The sequence below is a fragment of the Colobus angolensis genome, unplaced genomic scaffold, assembly GCF_000951035.1.
Source record: "Colobus angolensis palliatus isolate OR3802 unplaced genomic scaffold, Cang.pa_1.0 Scaffold155, whole genome shotgun sequence".
Taxonomy (NCBI): domain Eukaryota; kingdom Metazoa; phylum Chordata; class Mammalia; order Primates; family Cercopithecidae; genus Colobus; species Colobus angolensis.
The window spans coordinates 1,642,003-1,662,024 of record NW_012114655.1 but is presented as its reverse complement, the minus strand read 5'-3'; the positions used below and the strand labels follow the sequence as shown (position 1 = coordinate 1,662,024).

The 20,022-nt window shown below is 39.5% G+C and overlaps 1 protein-coding gene across 2 annotated transcripts in view; it reads right to left on the bottom strand.

Moving 5' to 3' along the window:
* Positions 1–12,038: 12,038 nt before the first annotated feature.
* The window catches only part of VAPA (VAMP (vesicle-associated membrane protein)-associated protein A, 33kDa), a 48,219-nt gene continuing 40,235 nt past the window's right edge, over positions 12,039–20,022 (bottom strand). For both annotated transcript variants that reach the window (XM_011936612.1, XM_011936613.1), the window contains 2 exons: positions 18,184–18,357; positions 12,039–14,690 (listed from right to left, as the gene is read on the bottom strand). In XM_011936612.1, the coding sequence (XP_011792002.1) occupies positions 14,532–14,690; positions 18,184–18,357 (333 nt within the window). In that variant the 3' untranslated portion in view covers positions 12,039–14,531. The remainder of the gene's footprint in view (positions 14,691–18,183; positions 18,358–20,022) is intronic.

The window sequence follows — 20,022 nt, the reverse complement described above, 5'->3', positions numbered from 1 at the left end:
CTGGTTCCTGCTCTAAGACAGACTGAGGGGACACGGGGGCGTCGGGGAGATCTGCTGAGACTGTGGAGAAAATGAAGGAAACAGAGGGGACAAAACATGAAAGTGGCGAGCAGCAGCTGGGTTCTGGGTGTGTTTTGAAAGTAGAGCCGGCAGCAGCGTTCACAAGACGGGCTGTGCTGTGGCATGGGAAGGAAAGGAACGTGCCAAGCAAGGATGACTCCGAGGTTTGAGTGAAGGAAAGAATGCCGATGGGGGAGGCCTGCATGGAGCAAGCGGGGCTGTGAGGGAGACTGGATTCGGTTCTGGACTCTCAAGTCCGAGTTATCGGACGGATGGCCAAAGTCGTTGGGGATGTAAGTCTGTAATTCAAGGACGTATCTGGGCTGGGAGCAGGGAAGAGGGGCGAGGGGACAGATGGAAAGCCAGGGCTCTGTGATTAGCAAGAAAGAGAGCCCGGGAGAGCCGAGAGCCTCCCTCCCTCACATAGGGAAGGATCACAAGTTCCCACCCGTGACTCAGGAAGTACCCCTGATTTGGGCAGCACTGGCCCTGCCCTGCGGGAGTGCAATGGTGAGGATGAGGGGACGCTGGAGCAGGAAAAGGATGCGGGTGCTGCCGAGACCCAGAGGACCAGAAGCACCAGTGAAATCCAGATCTTTCAGACGAGCACAGTGTCGATAATAAACTTTGAATTGAATATGAAAAAGAGCCTGAACTAACCTGAAAGGGGCTAAAGGGGACGATAAAACCAGGGGAAACGGAGATCCATCGAAAGGCTGAGGTTTTACGTGGTTTCATTGGCTCTGACTGGGTCACACTCCCGTCTCTGAAGCACTGGGATGCACTGACTGGCTCGGACATAGACCTTCTTCTACTTTCCCTGCTGCCAGAGACACGGGCCAGGCTGAAGAGCACAGACTGAGGGAGTGGGGGAAACGATGCCCCGCAAAATGTTCATATCCTAACCCCCAGAATCCCTGAATATGTAACCTTCCATGAAGGGACTTTGGCTGTGATTAAGTGAAGGCTCTTGAGATGGCCCCGGATCAGCCAGGTGGGCCCAAGTGTCATCGCAGAGGTACCTGTAACAGGAAGGCAGGGGGGCCAGAGAAGGGGAAGAGAGGGTGGAAGCAGAGGTTGGTGTCACGTGACCGCAGGAGGGGCCACGGGAGCCAAGGAATGTGGGTAGCCCCTCGATGATGGAAAAGGCCAGGAATGGTCTCCCTTGGAGCCCAGCTGACATTTTAATTTAGATAAGGGAGATGGACTTTAAGATAAATTTGTGTTGGTTTTGGTCACTAAATTTGTGGTAACCTTCTACAGTCACAACAGAAAACTACAGTAGTCCCCCTTATACTCAGGGGATACATTCCAAGACCCCCGGTGGATGCCTAAAACCAGAGGTACTACCAAACCCTGTATATACATTTTTCCTATTCATACATACTTATGATAAAGTTTAATGTATAGAGACAGTAAGATTAACAATAACTAATAAAATAGAACAATTATAACAATATACTGCAATAACAGTTATGTGAATATGCATGCTCACACTCTCTCAAAATATCTTACCGTACTGTACAGGCATCAACCTACAATGGCTTATGTCCCCATAAACCCATCATAAATTAAAATACTGTATATCGAAAATACACTTAATACACCTCATCTACCAGACATCATAGCTTATCCTGGCCTACTCGAAACGTGCTCAGAACACTTGCATTAGCCTACAGTTGAGCAAAGTCCTCTAACACAAAGCCCACTTCATTATGAAGTGTCACATGTCTCGTGTAATTGACTGAATGCTGTACTAGAGTGGAAAATAACGTTGAATGGTACTGGAAGTATGGCTTTTCCCAAATGCAGATCACTTTTGCATCACCTTACAGTCGAATCCCAAGTTAAAGTGTCATAAGCCGGGGTCATCTGCATCACCCTTCTTCTGGGGAAGATGTGGGATGAGCAGGCCTATGAGAGGAAGTGAGGTGATACGGCATGAGACTGCTGTTGACCCTCTGATGACAGATCGGAAGATCACTCACTCCAGGGGATCCTGGATCATCGAGCCATGACGATGCTGACGGTTGGATGTCGGGAGCAGACCATGTCAATGACTCAGGTGGGGAGGATCCGGCATGAGTCCACTGGAGAAAGGGAGGATTCAGGTCCCTAGTGGGATGCAGTGGGAAGGCATGAGATTTCATCATGCTACTCAGAATGGCATGCAATTTAAAGCTTATAATTTCTGGAATTTTCCACTTAATATTTTCAGATAACAGTTGACCACAGATAACTGAAACCACAGAAAGTGAAACCACAGATAAGGGAGGGAGGGGGGTGGTGGACTGCTGTAATACCACTGCCCAGAAGGAATCAGAATATAAGACAAAAAGGATGAAGTCTGGTTGCAAAAACAAACATCTAGATCCATCTTTTCTTGCTCGGTTCTCCACTGAAGCACAGCTGGATGCTCTCCTTTTTATTCTGCCCTCCCTGACTGTCCTAACCCATTCATGACTTGCTCTGGAGAGGGGAGTCAAGGCAGGCAGGGGAGCAGCTGTCCTTGTAGCCTGGTGAGAAAACATTCGTAAGCAGGTAGCATTCCCGTAATTCCTTACTACCTCTTGTGGACAGTCACTTACACACTGCTAATACATATTCCTCACCTTTTAGAATGCTTTCCACAATCCTGGGGTCTCCCCCCTAGCAAATCAATGGAATAAAATCCCTGTGAACTCCAAATTGTTTCCCAAAATAAGGCAAGTGGCATTGTTAGAAATGTAGATTAGTTGTGTCTGAGCAAATGAGAAGAGTGGAATTAGGCTGCTTTTGACACCATGTTCCTTTTACCTGTTCTAATGCGCAGAAAGGAAGTCTCATCAAAAAATGGAAAAGAAGAAGGGAATATGCAGGTCCCCAGGCATCACAGCTCTGTGCAAGCATGCTTGAAAATCACCTATATAAAAAGAAACTTCAAATTTTATCATAATGTCTGAGAGTCTATTTGAAAATGTGAAAATTAGCACCATTTTTACACTAAAAAGCTCCAAATATCCACAGATGTTCTGATTTATCCAAATAAAACTAGTGTTTTGCCTGGTGATAGCTGAACACCACAGGAGTAAATTCTGCTCCATTTCTCCACGGCACAGAGCCACCTCCATAGCATATACTTCTCTAGGCAGACGAGGAGGAGAGCAGCTCCCAACTTACCTGCCAGAGGCTTTCCCACCATAACATCAAGAAGACACTCTCCTGGGGTCTTTTCAATCTATACCATAGAAATTAGGTGTGCTTACAATGGATCTTGCAAAAATCAAATAAAAATATTAACAGGACAGCACAGTATTTAGCTTCATGAGACTTGGTATCCTACCTGCATGAGCTTAAACAATGCACTTGGCATTTCCGCATTTCAGACTATTAATTTTTCAAAAAGAACAGTAATACACTGTAGAAGAGAACTGATGTCAATGATGGCTAGCACTCACGTGTTAACTTTGTGCCAATAATTATTTTCAACACTCTAGGTATATTTAATCGAATAACAACCTTATGTGGTATATATCAGTACACTTTCTTAAATTCCCTTTTTACAGATGCAGAACCTGAGACAGCAATGTTGAAAGCATGCCCAAGATGACAAGGCAAAGCCAGAATTCAAAGCCAGGCCATCTGATTCACCTCAGCGTGAGTCCTCTTTCCCAGCCCTCAGCTGCGTCTTCATTCACAAATGAGGGGCAGGGGAACCTCCGGTGCCAGTGGACATGATACCCTGAGGAGGACATGGTGCCCCTTCTGTAGCAATCAGGCTAAGAATCTATTACTTGAGTCTACTGAGGAAACACCAAAGAAAGCCCAAATGCAGAGGCAGGGACTGCATTCCTCAAAAACAGCAATGTAATAAAAGACAGGGAGGCTGAGGCAGGAGAATGGCGTAAACCCGGGAGGCGGAGCTTGCCGTGAGCTGAGATCCGGCCACTGCACTCCAGCCTAGGCGACAGAGCGAGACTCCGTCTCAAAAAAATAAATAAATAAATAAATAAAAATAAATAAATAAAGACAAAGAAAGGCTGAGGAACTATTTCAGATTCAAGAAACTAAAGAGATTTGACAACTAAATACAACATGTGACCCCAGACCAACCCTTGTACTGGAGGGGGGAATATGCCATAAATGATTAGTCAATTTGGATACTGACAATAGATTTGGGGGGAAAAACTGTATCAATGTTCAATTTACTGAAGTTCACAACGGCACTGTGGTTATGGAAGGGAACCTTACCTTAGGAAACACACACTGACGTAGTTAGGGATAATATATGCATGTCTTTGATCGATGGAGGCAGGGTGTTGTTGCTGCCCGGCTGGAGTGCCATGGTGCAATCTTAATCCAAACTCCTGGGCTCAAGCGATTTCCCTACCTCAGCCTCCCCAGTAGCATGCAATATGATATACGCAACTTACTCCTGGATGGTTTTGAGAAAATGTGGGTATATGTGTGTATAGGTATATATGCACATGTCAATGTGTACAGGTATACATGTACATTATGAATGCATGCATGTGTATATATGAACATGCATGTATGCACATATAATATATATGCACTTATGTGTGGAAGGGGGCAGGGAGGAAGCACCAACAATAAAGCAGTGAGGCAAAATGGGTGTCTACTATTCTTACACTCTTTCTTACAACAATTACAAAAATTATTTCCAGGTAAAAAATGAATTATTTTAATTTTGTTAAAGCAATTAACCATGTTGATTTTTATTAGTATAAATTAATATTTATACTAATTATATACATATATATAAAATCTCTGCTATGCTCCTAGGCATTAAAAAAATGTTAAAAAGTTATCTCTGGGAAGTGAGATATTGGAAATTTTTTCTACTATATACTTTTCTATCATTTCCAAACCTCTATAATCCACTAGTGTTACCTTCATATGCAGAAAAAAAGAATCAACAAAGAAATGTATCATTCTTAACACTCACAGGTTACTCACCTACAAGAACGCCTCCACCCTTACAGTCTTTTTATATTTTCTAACTCGAGTATTCATTACCATTAAGCTTTAAAATTTACCATTAAATTTTAAGAAGTTTAACTATCCCAATATCATGTTGAATACGAATGAAGAACAGAGTAAAAACGTAATTTTTAAAATATCTTGCAGTCTTCACCACAACCTTACAAAGTTACAAAAGAGGAGTGTAAAAATCAGACGGTGTCTTTGATGAGGAGGCTGCGCCTCGAAGAGGGTCTAAAAATCAGACGGTGTCATTGATGAGGAAGCTGAGCCTCGAAGAGGTTCCATAATTTGTTCCAGGGTTCGTCTCTAGCCAATGGCAGAGCTGAAATCCAAAGTCAAGTCTGTCTATCCTCCAAAACCCACACTGTTTGTCCTGCTGCCACTCTACTGGCATTCAATAAAAGGCTGTTGCCTAACACAGATAATGCCTGCAGCTGCACAGCTGGTTAATGACTTCAAAAATAAAACGTCAAGCCAAATGCCCAGTCTGGATATATTAATTTTTAACCCAAATAATCAGACAGCTTCCCAATTTTCCACTTCATTTATACATATACGATAATTGCTACCATTTCTTGAGCATCTGCTTTGTGCCAAGTTCTGCTCTAAGAGCTGTACTTCTTTAATCCCCTCCACATCCAACGAACAGGCATAGTTATTACCCTATTTACAGAGGAAGCTGGGACAACAGAGAAATAAAACTGCCCAAGGTCACAACTAGTAAACTGACAGAGCCAGAATTATAACCCACAATCTCATTTCAGCGTCCAGACTCATACCACTTTGAAATGCTTTCCTCCCAAGTTTCTCTCATGCTTAATATTTGGAGCCGTAACGCTCAAGGCCATTGACGTAGCTAAAAATCTAGGTTAACTTGCTGAGAGGTGGGCTATGAAGAGCCTGAATTTCAAAAAGCTTATATCCTGAAACCATATTGCAGTCACATGCCAACTTCTAGCCACTACTATGGTGTATTCGGTAATTAAGTTTTAGGCACATTATTCTCTGATGTTGAGATTTTCAAAACCAGAAAAAAAAATTATTTTATACTCACAGAAGTGACTGAGACCAAAGTAACTTCTCGTTTTTATTCAATTAAACATCATTAGCTCAGTTTCACCGTCATTCCCACCTTTTCTCCCTAAAGGCAGCATGGTATGGTGAAGGGCCCAGACTTGTCCAAGACAGTTAAGTTTGGACAGTGAATTTCTCCAAGTGCTTCTCATCTGTGTTTTTTAAAAGTCTGAAAGGTGGCTGGGCACGGTGGCTCATGCCTGTAATTCCAGCACTTTGGGAGGCCCAGGCAGGAGGTTCATAAGGTCAGGAGATCGAGACCGTCCTGGCTAACATGGTGAAACCCCATCTCTACTAAAAATACAAAAAAGGAGCTGGGCGTGATGGTAGACGCCTGTAGTCCCAGCTACTTGGAAGCTAAGGCAGGAGAATGGCGTAAACCCAGGAGGCGGAGCTTGCAGTGAGCCGAGATCGCGCCGCTGCACTCCAGCCTGGGCGACACAGCAAGACTCTGTCTCAAATAAATAAATCTGAAAGGTTATTCTGAGAATAACATATGTAAAGTACTTGACATGTAATAAGTACTCTACAGTTACTGCTCTTCAAACTTCAGCCTATTTCAGTTTACAATGTTTTGGACATTCTGGGCCCAGTTACCTGCTGACCAGGTACAAGTGCTTAACTAGTTTTGCCTCCTGACAACAGGATCCCCCCCATATCCCAATATTTCAATCTGGTATAATCTTACCCTACACCCCCGACTCCAACCTATACCTAATATAGAAGTACTCAGTATTTATAATACGCGATTAGCATCTAAATCAGGGGTCACAAATTAAGATGAATACAGGGATCATGCAAGTAACAAGTAAAACAGAGTATAAAACAAGCGACGGAAATTACAGGGGAAACGGCTACTTGGCTCCAGAAAATTGTTGCCATGTGGTAATGCAAGACCTTTGTTCCGAATCTTGAATTTTCAGAAAAAATTTGACTTTGTGTCATTTCTCCATTTCCACACACACACACTCTGCAGCACATGCATAAATACAGTGTGGATGTGCAAGTAGCCTCAAACTTCCACATATGTGCTTATGCACCTCATCTTTCTTCCCCTAGACTCATTTGACTTCTAAAATTATGTGTGACTATGTATACAGTCACATGTAGCAAGTGGCTTTTAGGGCAACATTTGTCTCAGCAACTGTCTTCTGGCCAGACTTGATGTCTGAGTCCTAGAACAAACCACCACGAGAGATTCAGGAGAGAGCTGAGATGTTCAGTCGGGTATCAGCTACATTTGTGCCAGACTGATGAACAGACCCTGTGCTAACATCGGGCAGCGGCCGCACTGCTGGAATCAACAGGTTTCAGCAGCCTTTGCTGGTGTCCTAATTTCAGTTCCAGCCCTGGCAGCAACAGAAAGTCACTACAATGGGTCCAAGCTGCTACTCACAGGAGCAAACAACATATTAGTAAATAAAATGCATGAGAGACCCCAAGGGACTTAGGTGGAAGTTTGGGGGTTTAAAAAACTTTAGGTGAAGGTAAAGCTAGACAAATAATATTCTAAGATACACAGCTATGCGGCATCTTGAACATGCAAAATCCACTATAAACCTGATTACATGTAGTAAAACACTGAAACACAAGCATGACACAAATTTCAGGTTAGTGGTTTGACAGATGGAAATGTGGACAGGGAAGGGCATCAAGGTGGCTTTAATCATATCTAGGCTCTAAACCAAATAGGGAAAAATAATGTGCCAAAGCTGGGGAAACTTCATAAGGAAAACAAAAGCAAAGAGAAAAGGAAACACTATTCTACAGCCACCTTATCTCCATACTACTGTGGTATGGGAAATACATGATGAAAATGTAAAACCTCATGTGCTGGTGGCATCTCCAACGTACTGTCTTGGAGTTAGACATCAAAGTATTGGATGGAATGACTGTTTACATATTTAAGTAGTGTAAACATCATTTGTTGGAAACATATGCACAATTTCCTCAAATGCATAAAGCAAATACTATTGTAGCTGTTATCTCCCCCCATCACCTTGTGATGCAAATGTTGTAACAATGAACACAAATTTCTAGCACCTTAACATTCACGTCGGGAGCCTTTAAGTACATATGCCAATATACTCCTCTCCCTGAAATTCCCATTCTGCTCACCATCTGTCTTACAAAGGAACCACTTGGTCCAATTCAAAATTAAGGCTCTGGGGGGGAGGGGGGAGGGATTGCATTGGGGAGTTATACCTGATATAAATGATGAATTGATGGGTGCTGACGAGTTGATGGGTGCAGCACACCAACATTGCACAAGTATACATATGTAACAAACCTGCACGTTATGCACATGTACCCTAGAACTTAAAGTATAATAAAAAAATAAAATAAAATAACAAAAAAAAAAACAAAATTAAGGCTCTGAAGGCATTTTCTTCATCGCAGAAAGTACAATCTCCATAATTTCCTAAAACATGCATAGGGAAACTCCTCTAGCTGAGATATTCTATGGGGGTCCCAACGTACAAGAGTGTGTCTCCCTTGGAGAGATGAGAATTTACTTGATTAAACATTTAACTTTTAAAAGAAAATCTTAATACCCCAGTAACTTCATAAAATTTGCTCAAAGGCAAAGTACACAAAAGCACCCAAATACTCTGCAAAACTTTGATTCTCAAAAGTTTATATTTGTTTTCATGTGAAATATATCCTTAAATTTAATTCAAAGTAGCTTAATACCCTCATATATTTATCTACATATTATATACAATTAAGAATATACATTTTGGATTAAAATAGCACAAAAAGTTTGCTCCCCACAACTGTAATTCCTAACAAATCTCTACTTGAAACAAGACATGTACTAAGATTAGGAATTCTTACTGCTCTAAAATATTCCAATTCCTTACCATTTCAACCCTTTTTTTTTTTTTTTTTTGGAACTTACACGTTAGTAACCCTCTCACACACACACACACACACAACTGTATTATTTTTCCTCAGGGTTCTTAAGTGCCTATAGTACATAACAATTTTAGTTCTTTGTCAAATTACAAACAGTATCAAGAATTCAGACCACAAAGTCAATTATAAAAAATAAAACGCTTGCTTTAAATAATCACTAAATCTTAAAGGACCATTAGAAAAGGCCAGTCACATTCTGTTCTCCAGTCTTGAAGGTTACATAAGCCATTTCCATAAATTCTAGAGCCGCCTTCTTAGAGTAACACACTTGTTTAGGAATGTTCATGTTGGTTCTGTTCACGGACTGAAATTGTTAATGGGCAGTTTATTTCTTCTCAATTCTCTGGGAGATAAAGGAGGAAAGCGGTCTTCAAAAACTTAAGACCAAAAATCTTAGAGACATTTCACAAGTGACAGCAGTCCCTGTAAAGTGGAAGTGGAATCAAAGGCATCACAAAACTGCCGTACTTACTGTTTGAGAGGAGTCAGTATTTGACCTGGACCAGGACACAAGCTATTTCCTCCATATGGTAGGTTACAATGGTTAGGAGCGTGGGCTCTAGGATCAGACCATCTAGATCTCACTTTCTCTGCTACTTACAGCTGTGCAGACTTGAGCAAACTGAACCTGTCTGAACCCGTCTCCCCTATTCCATAGGATGGAGATAAGTATCTATTCCACAAGTTATCAATGATGAAATGAGCTGACGTAGAACTAAGTAATAAGCATGTTGAAAACGACATTATACTTGAGAACCACCTTTTGCTTTGAGAAATACATGACGGACAAAATGAATTTCTCAGGTAGGTGGGTGTCAGCAAAATGGCAATTAATACTGAAGCCCACATTTCTCAAATCGCCTTTTGGCGCTGACAGCTCATTTATTCACAAGTCAAAAATCTTTAGTGGTATTTCAGCAATCCTAACTTGACAAGCAAGGCTTTTGTATTAAGCAAAACCTAACAGTGAGTCCTGCAATTTAAAGAAAAGTAAGTATTCTAAGTTCCCCTGTATTGTTGAAGTAAAGTCTTAATTAAATCTACTTCATCTCTTCCTTTGGCATTTAAAAGCCTATGTAAAGCAACTGTCTGGTCAATGATTGAAGCTTGAAAAAAACTACAATGCCAGACTAATTAGGTCAGTATCTCTGGGGGTGCTATTCAAGATGTTCCTAAGCTCATCACATGAGTTAATGTACTGCCATAGTTGAATATCACTACTACAAAAGTTATCTGAATAGCTTCCTATACACTCTCTTTCAAGATGGGTGTTATATATAGGAACAATTGGAAAACAAGAAACTGAGTTTTAAAACAAGAAATGTGGCAATAGGAGGGTATGCATAACTAGAAGGGAAATAATGTCAAGAGGCCAGGCCAATCAAGTGTTACATTATAAAATGTCCATAACCTTAAGAAAGTAACTATAAAAACAAAGCAAAATGCTTTTGCAGTCACATTTATACTTGGTTTTCAATGAACCACAGAAATTAAGTTGGAAAAAAATAGGATACAACTTATAATTAGTGATTATGCTTCAAGAACATTAATATTATAGGGAAATGAATGAAATGTTCCTAGCAATTGATGCTGCTGAAAGGCAGAATTTGGAATTTTTTATATTTTCCAAAAATTGCCTAAAGTGCACACACTGTGTCAGAAGGGGAAGACAAACTTTCTTTTTCCCTAGTGATGTATGTTTACACTTCTTTGCACCAACCCAAGACTGGCTGGGCATTCATTCCCAAGATGCCACTGCTTCTGCAACGAAGCATGGCTGTAATCTACCAAAAGTGGGCTACAAAATGTAGAATGAAAAATCAGCTGTTCTCACTTCCTACTACAAAACAGTTAACTCTATCTCACTAAGCAAGAGACTATCTGCCATCAGAATGCAAGTCCCAGTCAGTGATTAGCTATTAATGCTTAACAGGATATAAATGCACAAACCATCACAATCTGTTGAAATTTTATTTTGTATTGTGAAAAGGAAAAGGACACTTCACATTTTTAAACAGTTTATTCACGAATACTTGACTTTCCCTTTAAAGCTAGAAAATAAAGATAATTTATTTACTTTCTGATCTTTGTCTTTCCAAATGGTAAGCATTGATCCTTCCCACTAATAAAGGTGAAATTTTAAAAATCTGTGAATGGGAATATGCAAAGCTCTAGGAAAACTATTAATTGAATGTCTCTAAAGTGGCAGAAGATCACAAGTGGGGAATACACCCTCAAGAACTATATTTCTGCCTTACTGTTAAAACTTGTTTTCAAAGTGGTATAATCTGAAAGATTACAGTTCAAAAGTAATTTCCATACCAAATAATATCAACTTTAGGTGAACATCTGAGCTAAATATTTAAGAGTATTATTTTTCTTGGCTGGGTGTGGCAGCTCACGCCTATAATCCCAGCACTTTGGGAGGCCGAGGCAGGCGGAATTCAGGAGTTTGAGCCCAGCCTGGCCAATATGGTGAAACACTTGTCTCTGCTAGAAATACAAAAGTTAGCTGGGCTTGGTGGCTCACACCTGTAATCCTAGCTACTCAGGAGGCTGAGCCATGAGAATCACTCGAACCCAGGAGACAGAAGCTGCAGTGAGGTGAGATCGCACCACTGCACTCCAGCCTGGGCAACAAAGCAAGACTCTGTCTCAAAAAAAAAAAAAAGAAAGAAAGAAAAGAGAGACAGACAGAAAATTACCTTTCTTTGATCAGAATTTCTGAATTTCATACATTTTTCTTCCAAGCGTCATTTTTTTTTTTAAGGGAACATACCACACACTCAGAATATAACTTCTTAGTTTCTTGTAAATACAAGAATGAGGGATGTTAAGGTACATTAGTTACAGAACGAAGGAAGCTAGTGCATTCAGTGTCGCGTATGAACTTAAGGCCTTAGTTACTTGACTGTAATTTCAGTATTAGCAACAGTGTATTTCCCTCATGCTTACATATACAAGTAAGCAGGTAGACAAAGCAAAAACTTCTAAACATGTAAGGAATGAAGACAATTTAATCTCTGTATTATCATATTATCAGTCAATTAATACAGTTTCAAACTATAATGTTGGTAGTAAAATAATCTGATCACATTTCATATAGCAATTAAAAATAACAGAGTCTCACCTATACAATCAGAGCATCTCCTGATATGAACAACAGTTAAGCCCACATACATTTCAAAGATGCTACCCAGACTACAATCTAATTCAAAAGCAACCATGGCATAATGCATTTTAAAAAATGCCTACCTAAAAATACATTGTATTTTGTAATGTTTATTTATTACCAATGTGGGAAGCATGTCTAGCCTAAACACTATAACCAAACTATTCAACAGTAAGCCGGCAGTAGTCTTACAATAGGAAATTTCACATATACTTGTTATTATAAATAGCATTTTATGTTCATTATTTCAGCCATCTCTCAAACTAAGACAATTTTCAAGTTACCAGAAAAGACACTGAGCTCGAGTCAACAGAACAGATTTCTAGTTCCAGCTCTGCCTCTACCTACCTGTGAGACATGGGGAAAGTCCTCTTAACCTTCATAAGGCCTCAGATTTCTCAACTATAAAACAAAGGGACTGAACAAAATGAATTCTAAGGAGCATTCCCATAAAACGGGATTTGGCTAAATTTTCAAGAACTTCATTTCTTTAAAAAAAAGATAGCTATGAGATACCAAACTTGATATTTATCACCAATAATACTGATTACATAAGAGCTTTAAGCCAAGGAATTACTGATTCTTCATTTATGGGGTGAAAATACAAGACTATTTTTAGCATGCTTTTCCAGTTACCAGAAAAGGGAAGGGGGGGATTTTTACAAAAACAGTAAACCATATAGCAATGGAAATACTACCTGCAGCATAGCATGCTAGTAACGGATAGGCATTACTTGTGTTTCTTTTTAGCAACTTGCACACAAGCAAGAGGTTTTATAAAAGATACCACAGCGCACAATAACACAATATATGTATCATCTGACAAATTCAAAACACAGCTGAAATGAAAAGGCAACCAAAATACTTCAGAATACTTCACTCTTCTATAAAATGTGTACACAGATCTGGGCCTAAAATACTTCACCACATCCAGTTCTAAAATCCAATTTCCTTTTCAGGTAGAGCGCGTCTTTTAAAAAAATAACACCTATGTTTAAGAATAAAAAATCACTTGTACTAGACTGTATGTAGCTAAAAACTGGATCTATTTTCTGATTCCAACATTTTCTATCCTAGTAAGAATAAATGAAGACACAGGACAAACCTAAGTGCAGGAAATATCAGACCCTGAAACGCATACTTATACTGAAAATGTGTTTCACATGGTTAACATCTGCAAAGGACAAAATCATTTTTCATAAAGAAAATTCCACAGGCTTGCTCAGTATTACCAAACTTCCATAATGAACATTTTGAGTGTCAAATTGGGCAGGAAAAAACACCTACTTTAAACTATTATGAAATATTATGAGAAGTAGTAAGACTTACTAGGCTGGTTAAAAAGTACTTTAAAACCAAGGAGAGTTAAATCTTCCTTGAGAACATACTCTCAGAACTGAAGAATGGGGTAAAACTCAGATGGAGCACAGCCACGCTGTACACGTCAACTCACTGACATCACGTAACTTCTGTTCTCATGGACCTTATTTTCTATTATCTTGAAAACAAACTGGTTATAATCTCCCAAAATATCAGCAGTACCTTAAAATTTAATCAACGCCTTTCCTTAACAGAATTAGGACTTTCAATTAAAAATACTGTAATATCCGAGAGGGTTTCAATGCAAGAGAAACCTTTGCATCATAATTTCAAGTGACCATATATAGTGGACTCCCCTCTAATAACACGACAGACACAAACAAGCTATCGAGCAAGAATCTGTTAACAGTTTTATTTTTTTTATGTTAAATACCATGGGACAGGATTGTAAGGATGAAAAACTCAGTCAACAACTGCCTCACAAGGGATAAGAAAAATTCTGCCATGATATTAGCAAAGGTAAAGGAGGAAAAATTTACACTGTAAGAGGCACCATTTCCCCAAGGAATACCTCTTGGCATTTCCTGAATGAGTGGGATTAGCAATCTAAATAAATCATATTTCAAGAGGTAACAGCAACAGATAAAATTTAAAGGGATTATTAAAATAACATTTACAAGACTCTGAACAATTCTTGAACTCTTATTAAAACCACAAAGAAAGAACAATTCTTTATTTATGAATTTCATAAAGGACTGAATGTGCAACTGACATCTGCTAGTGATGATCTGGTAATATACACTTTGTCCAGTAGCCGAACAGTTTGTTTTTATTGTGTTTTCTAACCGTAAGAGATCATTAAAGGCAAAGCCTATATGACGCTGTACACACAAAAAAATGGTCACCGCGGGCCATACTACCAATGAAATGGTAGGTAAACAAATCTTTTTCTGGTCAAGAGAAAAAAAAAAAAAAGAAATAGCACTCTGCATGCTTCACTCTACAAGATGAATTTCCCTAGAAAGAATCCAATGAAAATGGCTGCAATTACAACAAGAAGTGAAGGAAGAGGACTGGTGACATTATCTCTGAAGGATGCAGTTGAGGTTGATCCAGGTTTATCCGAATGTGCTACCTTTCTGAGCCTTAAACCTTCATCCTAGGAAAAAAACACACACACACAAAAGAGGTTTTTAAAAACAAGCATACTAACGAGACTAGTGGAGCTAAAAATCTATAGGGACGGAAAGTAGATTCGTGGTTGCCTATGGCTGGGGACAGAAACAGGGATTAACTGCTAACCACATAAGGAAACTTTCCGGGGGTGATGGACATTCTAAAACTGAACTACAGTGACAGTTATAAAGTTCTATATTTCAGTGAATTGTACACTCACAGTGGGTGTCTCCATGGGATATAAATTATACCTCAATAACACTGATTTTTTAAAAGTGGAGCTGAGAAATGTATTCCTAAAAAATAAAAGTCAGATATGGCTATATTTACCTTTTATTTTAATCCCACTAAAAACATAATTAAAGAAGAGTACTTCCAAGGCGGCCCATGGTATTTAAAATCAGTTACATCTGTCCTAGCCCAATCAGCCAAAAACTACCAGACCCGTAGTCTGCCAGTTGGGTTTACTGACCTACTGCAACTAAGGAACCGAAACAGTAGAGGCACGAGAGGGTATTCTTGCCGAAAACAGAGATATGGTTATCACAGAATTTTGGGAGAAGGAAACGGTTTAGCGTGAAATTTAAGTAACAGTGTTTTCACACGCTCAAAGCAAAGCAGAGGGCTGTGTGTAAAGGGATAGCACCAGGTCTGGATTGCAAAGCAGAGAAAGAATATTGTTTCTTCAGAAACTACAAATTTAGATGAGAAATGTACGTAGGAAACCCTTATCTGAAGCTCTGCACCTGGAATGGAAACTGAGGATGCTTCTCCGTGTCAAAATGACAGATCCTCCCGTCAGGAGTGGGCTGCTTCATCCTTGCTGACATGGCTTCACACAGCACTATGTCCTTAGAGGACAAGGTTTCTCAGAAGAAAGCAGAAGTCACTCCAAGCAGGAGGTTGTTACGACACTGTGTGCAATGCGAACCTTGGGAAAAATACTAATACCTGTTAACTATGCAGTTGTCTTTATCTGTTACCCAATCTGATGAATGACAGGACAGTTTTTTACTTTTTTCACTGCAAAGCAATATTTTCTCCCATGATTCTTTTATTGTGCTTATAAATAAACACTAACTAAAAGAGTACACCTAATGGCCCAGTTTTATTTGCATTACTGGATTTTCTGGAGTTGGGTTTTTTTGGTCTCATGCTAATTAGTCCTATATAAAAACAGTAGTAATTCTCAGTTTCAGCTACACATCACAAACATCTACAGAACTTTTAATACTCCTGTGATTCTGATTCATTAGGTCTGGGGAGGGCCTGGTAAACTGTAACTTTTTAAAGCTCACTAGGTGATTCACATGCAGTGTGAATTAAGAACCACAGGGCTAGAGGAATTAAAAGGGATAGTGAAGAGAGAGGAGCAAGAAAGTTAACATGGCAAAAAATGATGATGGGCCTGTGTATAAAACGCTAACGGGTCTGAAATTCTGTAAGCCAGTGGGTCTTCAAGGTTTTTGTTTTGTTTTGTTTTTTGAGATTTGCTCTTACTGCCCAGACTGGAGTGGAACAGTGTGATCTCGCTCACTGCAACCTCTGCCTCCCAGGTTCAAGTGATTCTCCTGCCTCAGCCTCCCAAGTAGCTGGGATTACAGGCATCTGCCACCACACCCGGATAATTTTTGTATTTTTAATAGAGACGGGGTTTCACCACGTTGGCCAGGCTGGTTTCGAACTCCTGACAGGTGATCCACACGCCACAGACTCCCAAAGTGCTGGGATTACAGGTGTGAGCCACCGTGCCCAGCACAGCTTTTTTGTTTTACTTTTCCAACAGCAGAATCATCTCTCAAATAAAATCTCATACAGAACATTAGCATACAAAGAGCAGAAACCAGGAATAAAGTCTCTCTCACTTCCCTGGTTCACTCTTTCTATTTTCCAGTCCTGCCCCACCTGACATTCCTACTGTTTACACTTCTCCCCTCCCTGCCAGAGGTAAACAGTGGCTTTTGAAAGAAAGCTATTGAGCACCCAAGGAGCACATCTTTATCAAAGAACAGAACTATGGAAGTCATGGCAGATCAAGTGAAAGTAACCAACAAAATCCTTTAAAAGATCCATGGTATGTAGGTGTGAAATAAAGATATTCTTCCCGCTATCCAGACAAGCGCTTGGAAGCAGAGGGGTACCCCTCAAGGGGGTTCTATGAAGTATCAAACATGAAGAGACACAAAAATTCACTTTAAAAAGCATTTCAGCAAAGGAGTTCACAGACCGACTTAAGATACAGTGCCTTTAATTCAGACTGTAGTTCCTATATACACCTAACAAAAGGAATAATCAAATAACTCCAATCATTTAGCTTATTTTAGTTACATATATTTTTGTATCATCTACGTTGCTGCAAAGAGCTTCAGACAAAGCCTAAAGAGCAACGTACAGGTATTCAGGTCTTGAAACAATGACTTGTCAAAGACAAGTATTATTCATAAATGTCACACATATTCAAATCAGTCCTCCTTCACCATCCATTTATTCAATCAAATATATGACTACTACCCGCATGTACAGTGAATGCAGAGAGAAATGAAACACTGCCCTTGCCCCCAAGGAAATTACTGCCCACTAGAGGGAGAAAGGCCTCTAACAAGTAAGAGCAGTAGAATGCAATCGGCATAGTGGTGGCACAAAGCAGACAGGACAAATCGATTTTTTTTTCTTTTGGAGAGGGTCTCAGCAAAGGCTATACTGAAAAGACAACAAGAATACAGTAGCAAGACAATATGTGTATGTGCTGTGTCGGGAGGGACAGGGTTCTGAGCCTTTCCAGTCACAGTGAAGAGCTTACACTAAAGCAAAAGAGGGGTGATAAACATGCTTCTCCAGCATACTCCAGCCCAACGCTGCCCCACGCAAATATGTGAGCTTCAAATGTGACCCCATATGTAACGTTAAATTTTCCAATAGTACATTTAAAAAGTAAAAAGAAATGTGTAAAATTCATTTTAATAATATATTTGATTCAACCCAATATACCCAAACTACTATTTCAATATGTAACCATTAAAAAAAGAAAATTTTACCTTTTTCTGTACTAACTCAACATCAGTATTTTACACTCAACAGCACAGCTCAATTTGAACAAATCCTATTTCAAGTGCTCAACAGCCCTAGGTGACTAATGGCTGTGAGGTGGGACAACACAATCCTAGTTCAGTATGACTAGGGCACAAAATGGCAAGGACAGGAGAAACAAGAGCTGCAGCTGGCAATGCTGCAGACCAGATCACAAATAATTAGAATGTGTGCTAAGGTAAGGAACTTGTGGCAATGAGAAACCACAGGAAGACTTTTAAGAGAGGAGTAGGGTGGGGAGCAAAGGTCAGGACATAATCAAATTGGGGAAAACAAGAAAGAACTGACCAAGGATAAATTTAAAAACTAACTGCTAAAATGGCCTAATAACACTCAACATGTCCTATACCTTCATTTAAATCAACTTATTTTCAACCAACAGAACTTACTCTCAGGTGTCGATTTTCTTCTGATAGCTTCATCATTTCTCCCTGAAGTCTTTTACACTCTTCCATTAGTTTCCTTGTTTCGGTGTCATTAAGTGAAACACTGTGTGGTTTTGGCATAGGTCCATCTTGTTTAGATGCATTCAGTGGAACAGTTTTGCTAGGTTCCATGTCATTCTGTATTACAAAGACATTGAGAATTTTTTTAACCAAATCTTCTTACAGGTTTTAAACAAACAAAAACATAAATTCTACATCTTTGTTTACGAAAAACTCTTTAAAAGGCCTAAATCAGTACATGTCAGCAGTCAGATTAGTCTAAATCATCAGCCCACTCCCTCTATTCCTATAATCTCTGGCATGTACATCTACCATAGCACTTTATTAAGTATCTTAATAATTATTGTTCAAGTTCTTTCCTATAATACTTCAAAGGCTGGGAGAGCAAGAGCCATCTCTCTTTGTATTTACCCCTAAAACCAGCACTTTGGTCAAGAGTAGTTATTCAATCAAAGTATGCTGAATGACTGACGTCAACAAAATCCAAATACGAAGGTCCTTTTCCGTGCTCTGGTTCTGCAATTCAAATAAGGTTCTGGGGGTTAGGGGGATACTATCGCAATCATTCCAATAAAATTAGAAACTACCTAAGAAAAAACATGCCAAAAAAGCTAACTTCTATTATCATCTTTAGTAATGCTGTTTGCTTTAATTCACGTGATCCAACATCCACAGTAAGAATTAGCATGCTTTGAAGACTATGAGCCCCAAAATCTTAATCCTAACCAACACTGAACCATTTGAAGTTAGTGTTGAAGGCCTGGAAATAAACATCTATGACAGCATCTACGCATTCTTCAGCCCGTGGTCTAAAGTACCCCAACATCCTTCACTCTAATAGCATTTATATCACCACACATAGTAGCAGTATTAGTGTAACAAGTTTTTTTCATTTTAATTAAATTTTTACTTGCTTTAAAATAATTTTAGATAAAATCTGCTTTATTTGGCTATAAACTGCTAACCAAGACATTTACAGAATCAACTTTATGGCATTCCACAATACTCATTTTATAAGATTTATCAGAGGCTGCACACCTACCACACCATCCCAGCTACCAAATTTATATTAAGTATAAACAGATTATTTGTTCAAAGGGCAAAACTTGTTCTTCTTATGAACGGGATGTGATTTGATCAGTATGCCTAAATCCACGTAAAATCTATTTAAAAATGAAAATTTATAATGAGGTTCTAATCAACAGTATGTATTTGACCTGTCGGTAGATTCTTCGATTTTTCTTCAAGCTTCCCAGTTAAGAAAGGTTTTAAAGAAGCCTACTTCAATTCTTTCTCTGAGTTTTTCTCTTGCCAGCTTTTTTGTTCTTCACCCCAATCTCTTCCACCCCAACCAATCTAACAATAGCCACCTCTACTATTAAAACATTGCTTCAGATATATCTTACCCTGCCAATACTTTTTCCTATTATTTTCCTTAATAGTAGTTAGAACTCATTTCAAAATGATTTTCAGTGTGGTCAAATTCTATCCTAACACAAATCCAACTTCTGATAATGAAGTTGGCACACTGACTTCCTCTACAAAGGAGGTGGCAATGGCCACCCATATGGCAATAGAAGAACTTTTAGGTTTCGGTTAAAAATTGGGAAAAAGTATCATACTCATACCAGAAAATTGACGAAAAACTTAAGAGGATGAAGCAGGGTACCATGTCTCATGCCTGTAAATCCCAAAACTTTGGGAGGCCGAGATGGGTGGCCTGTTTGAGCCCAGGAATTCAAGAACAGCCTGAGCAACAGAGGGAGACCCTGTCTCTACAAA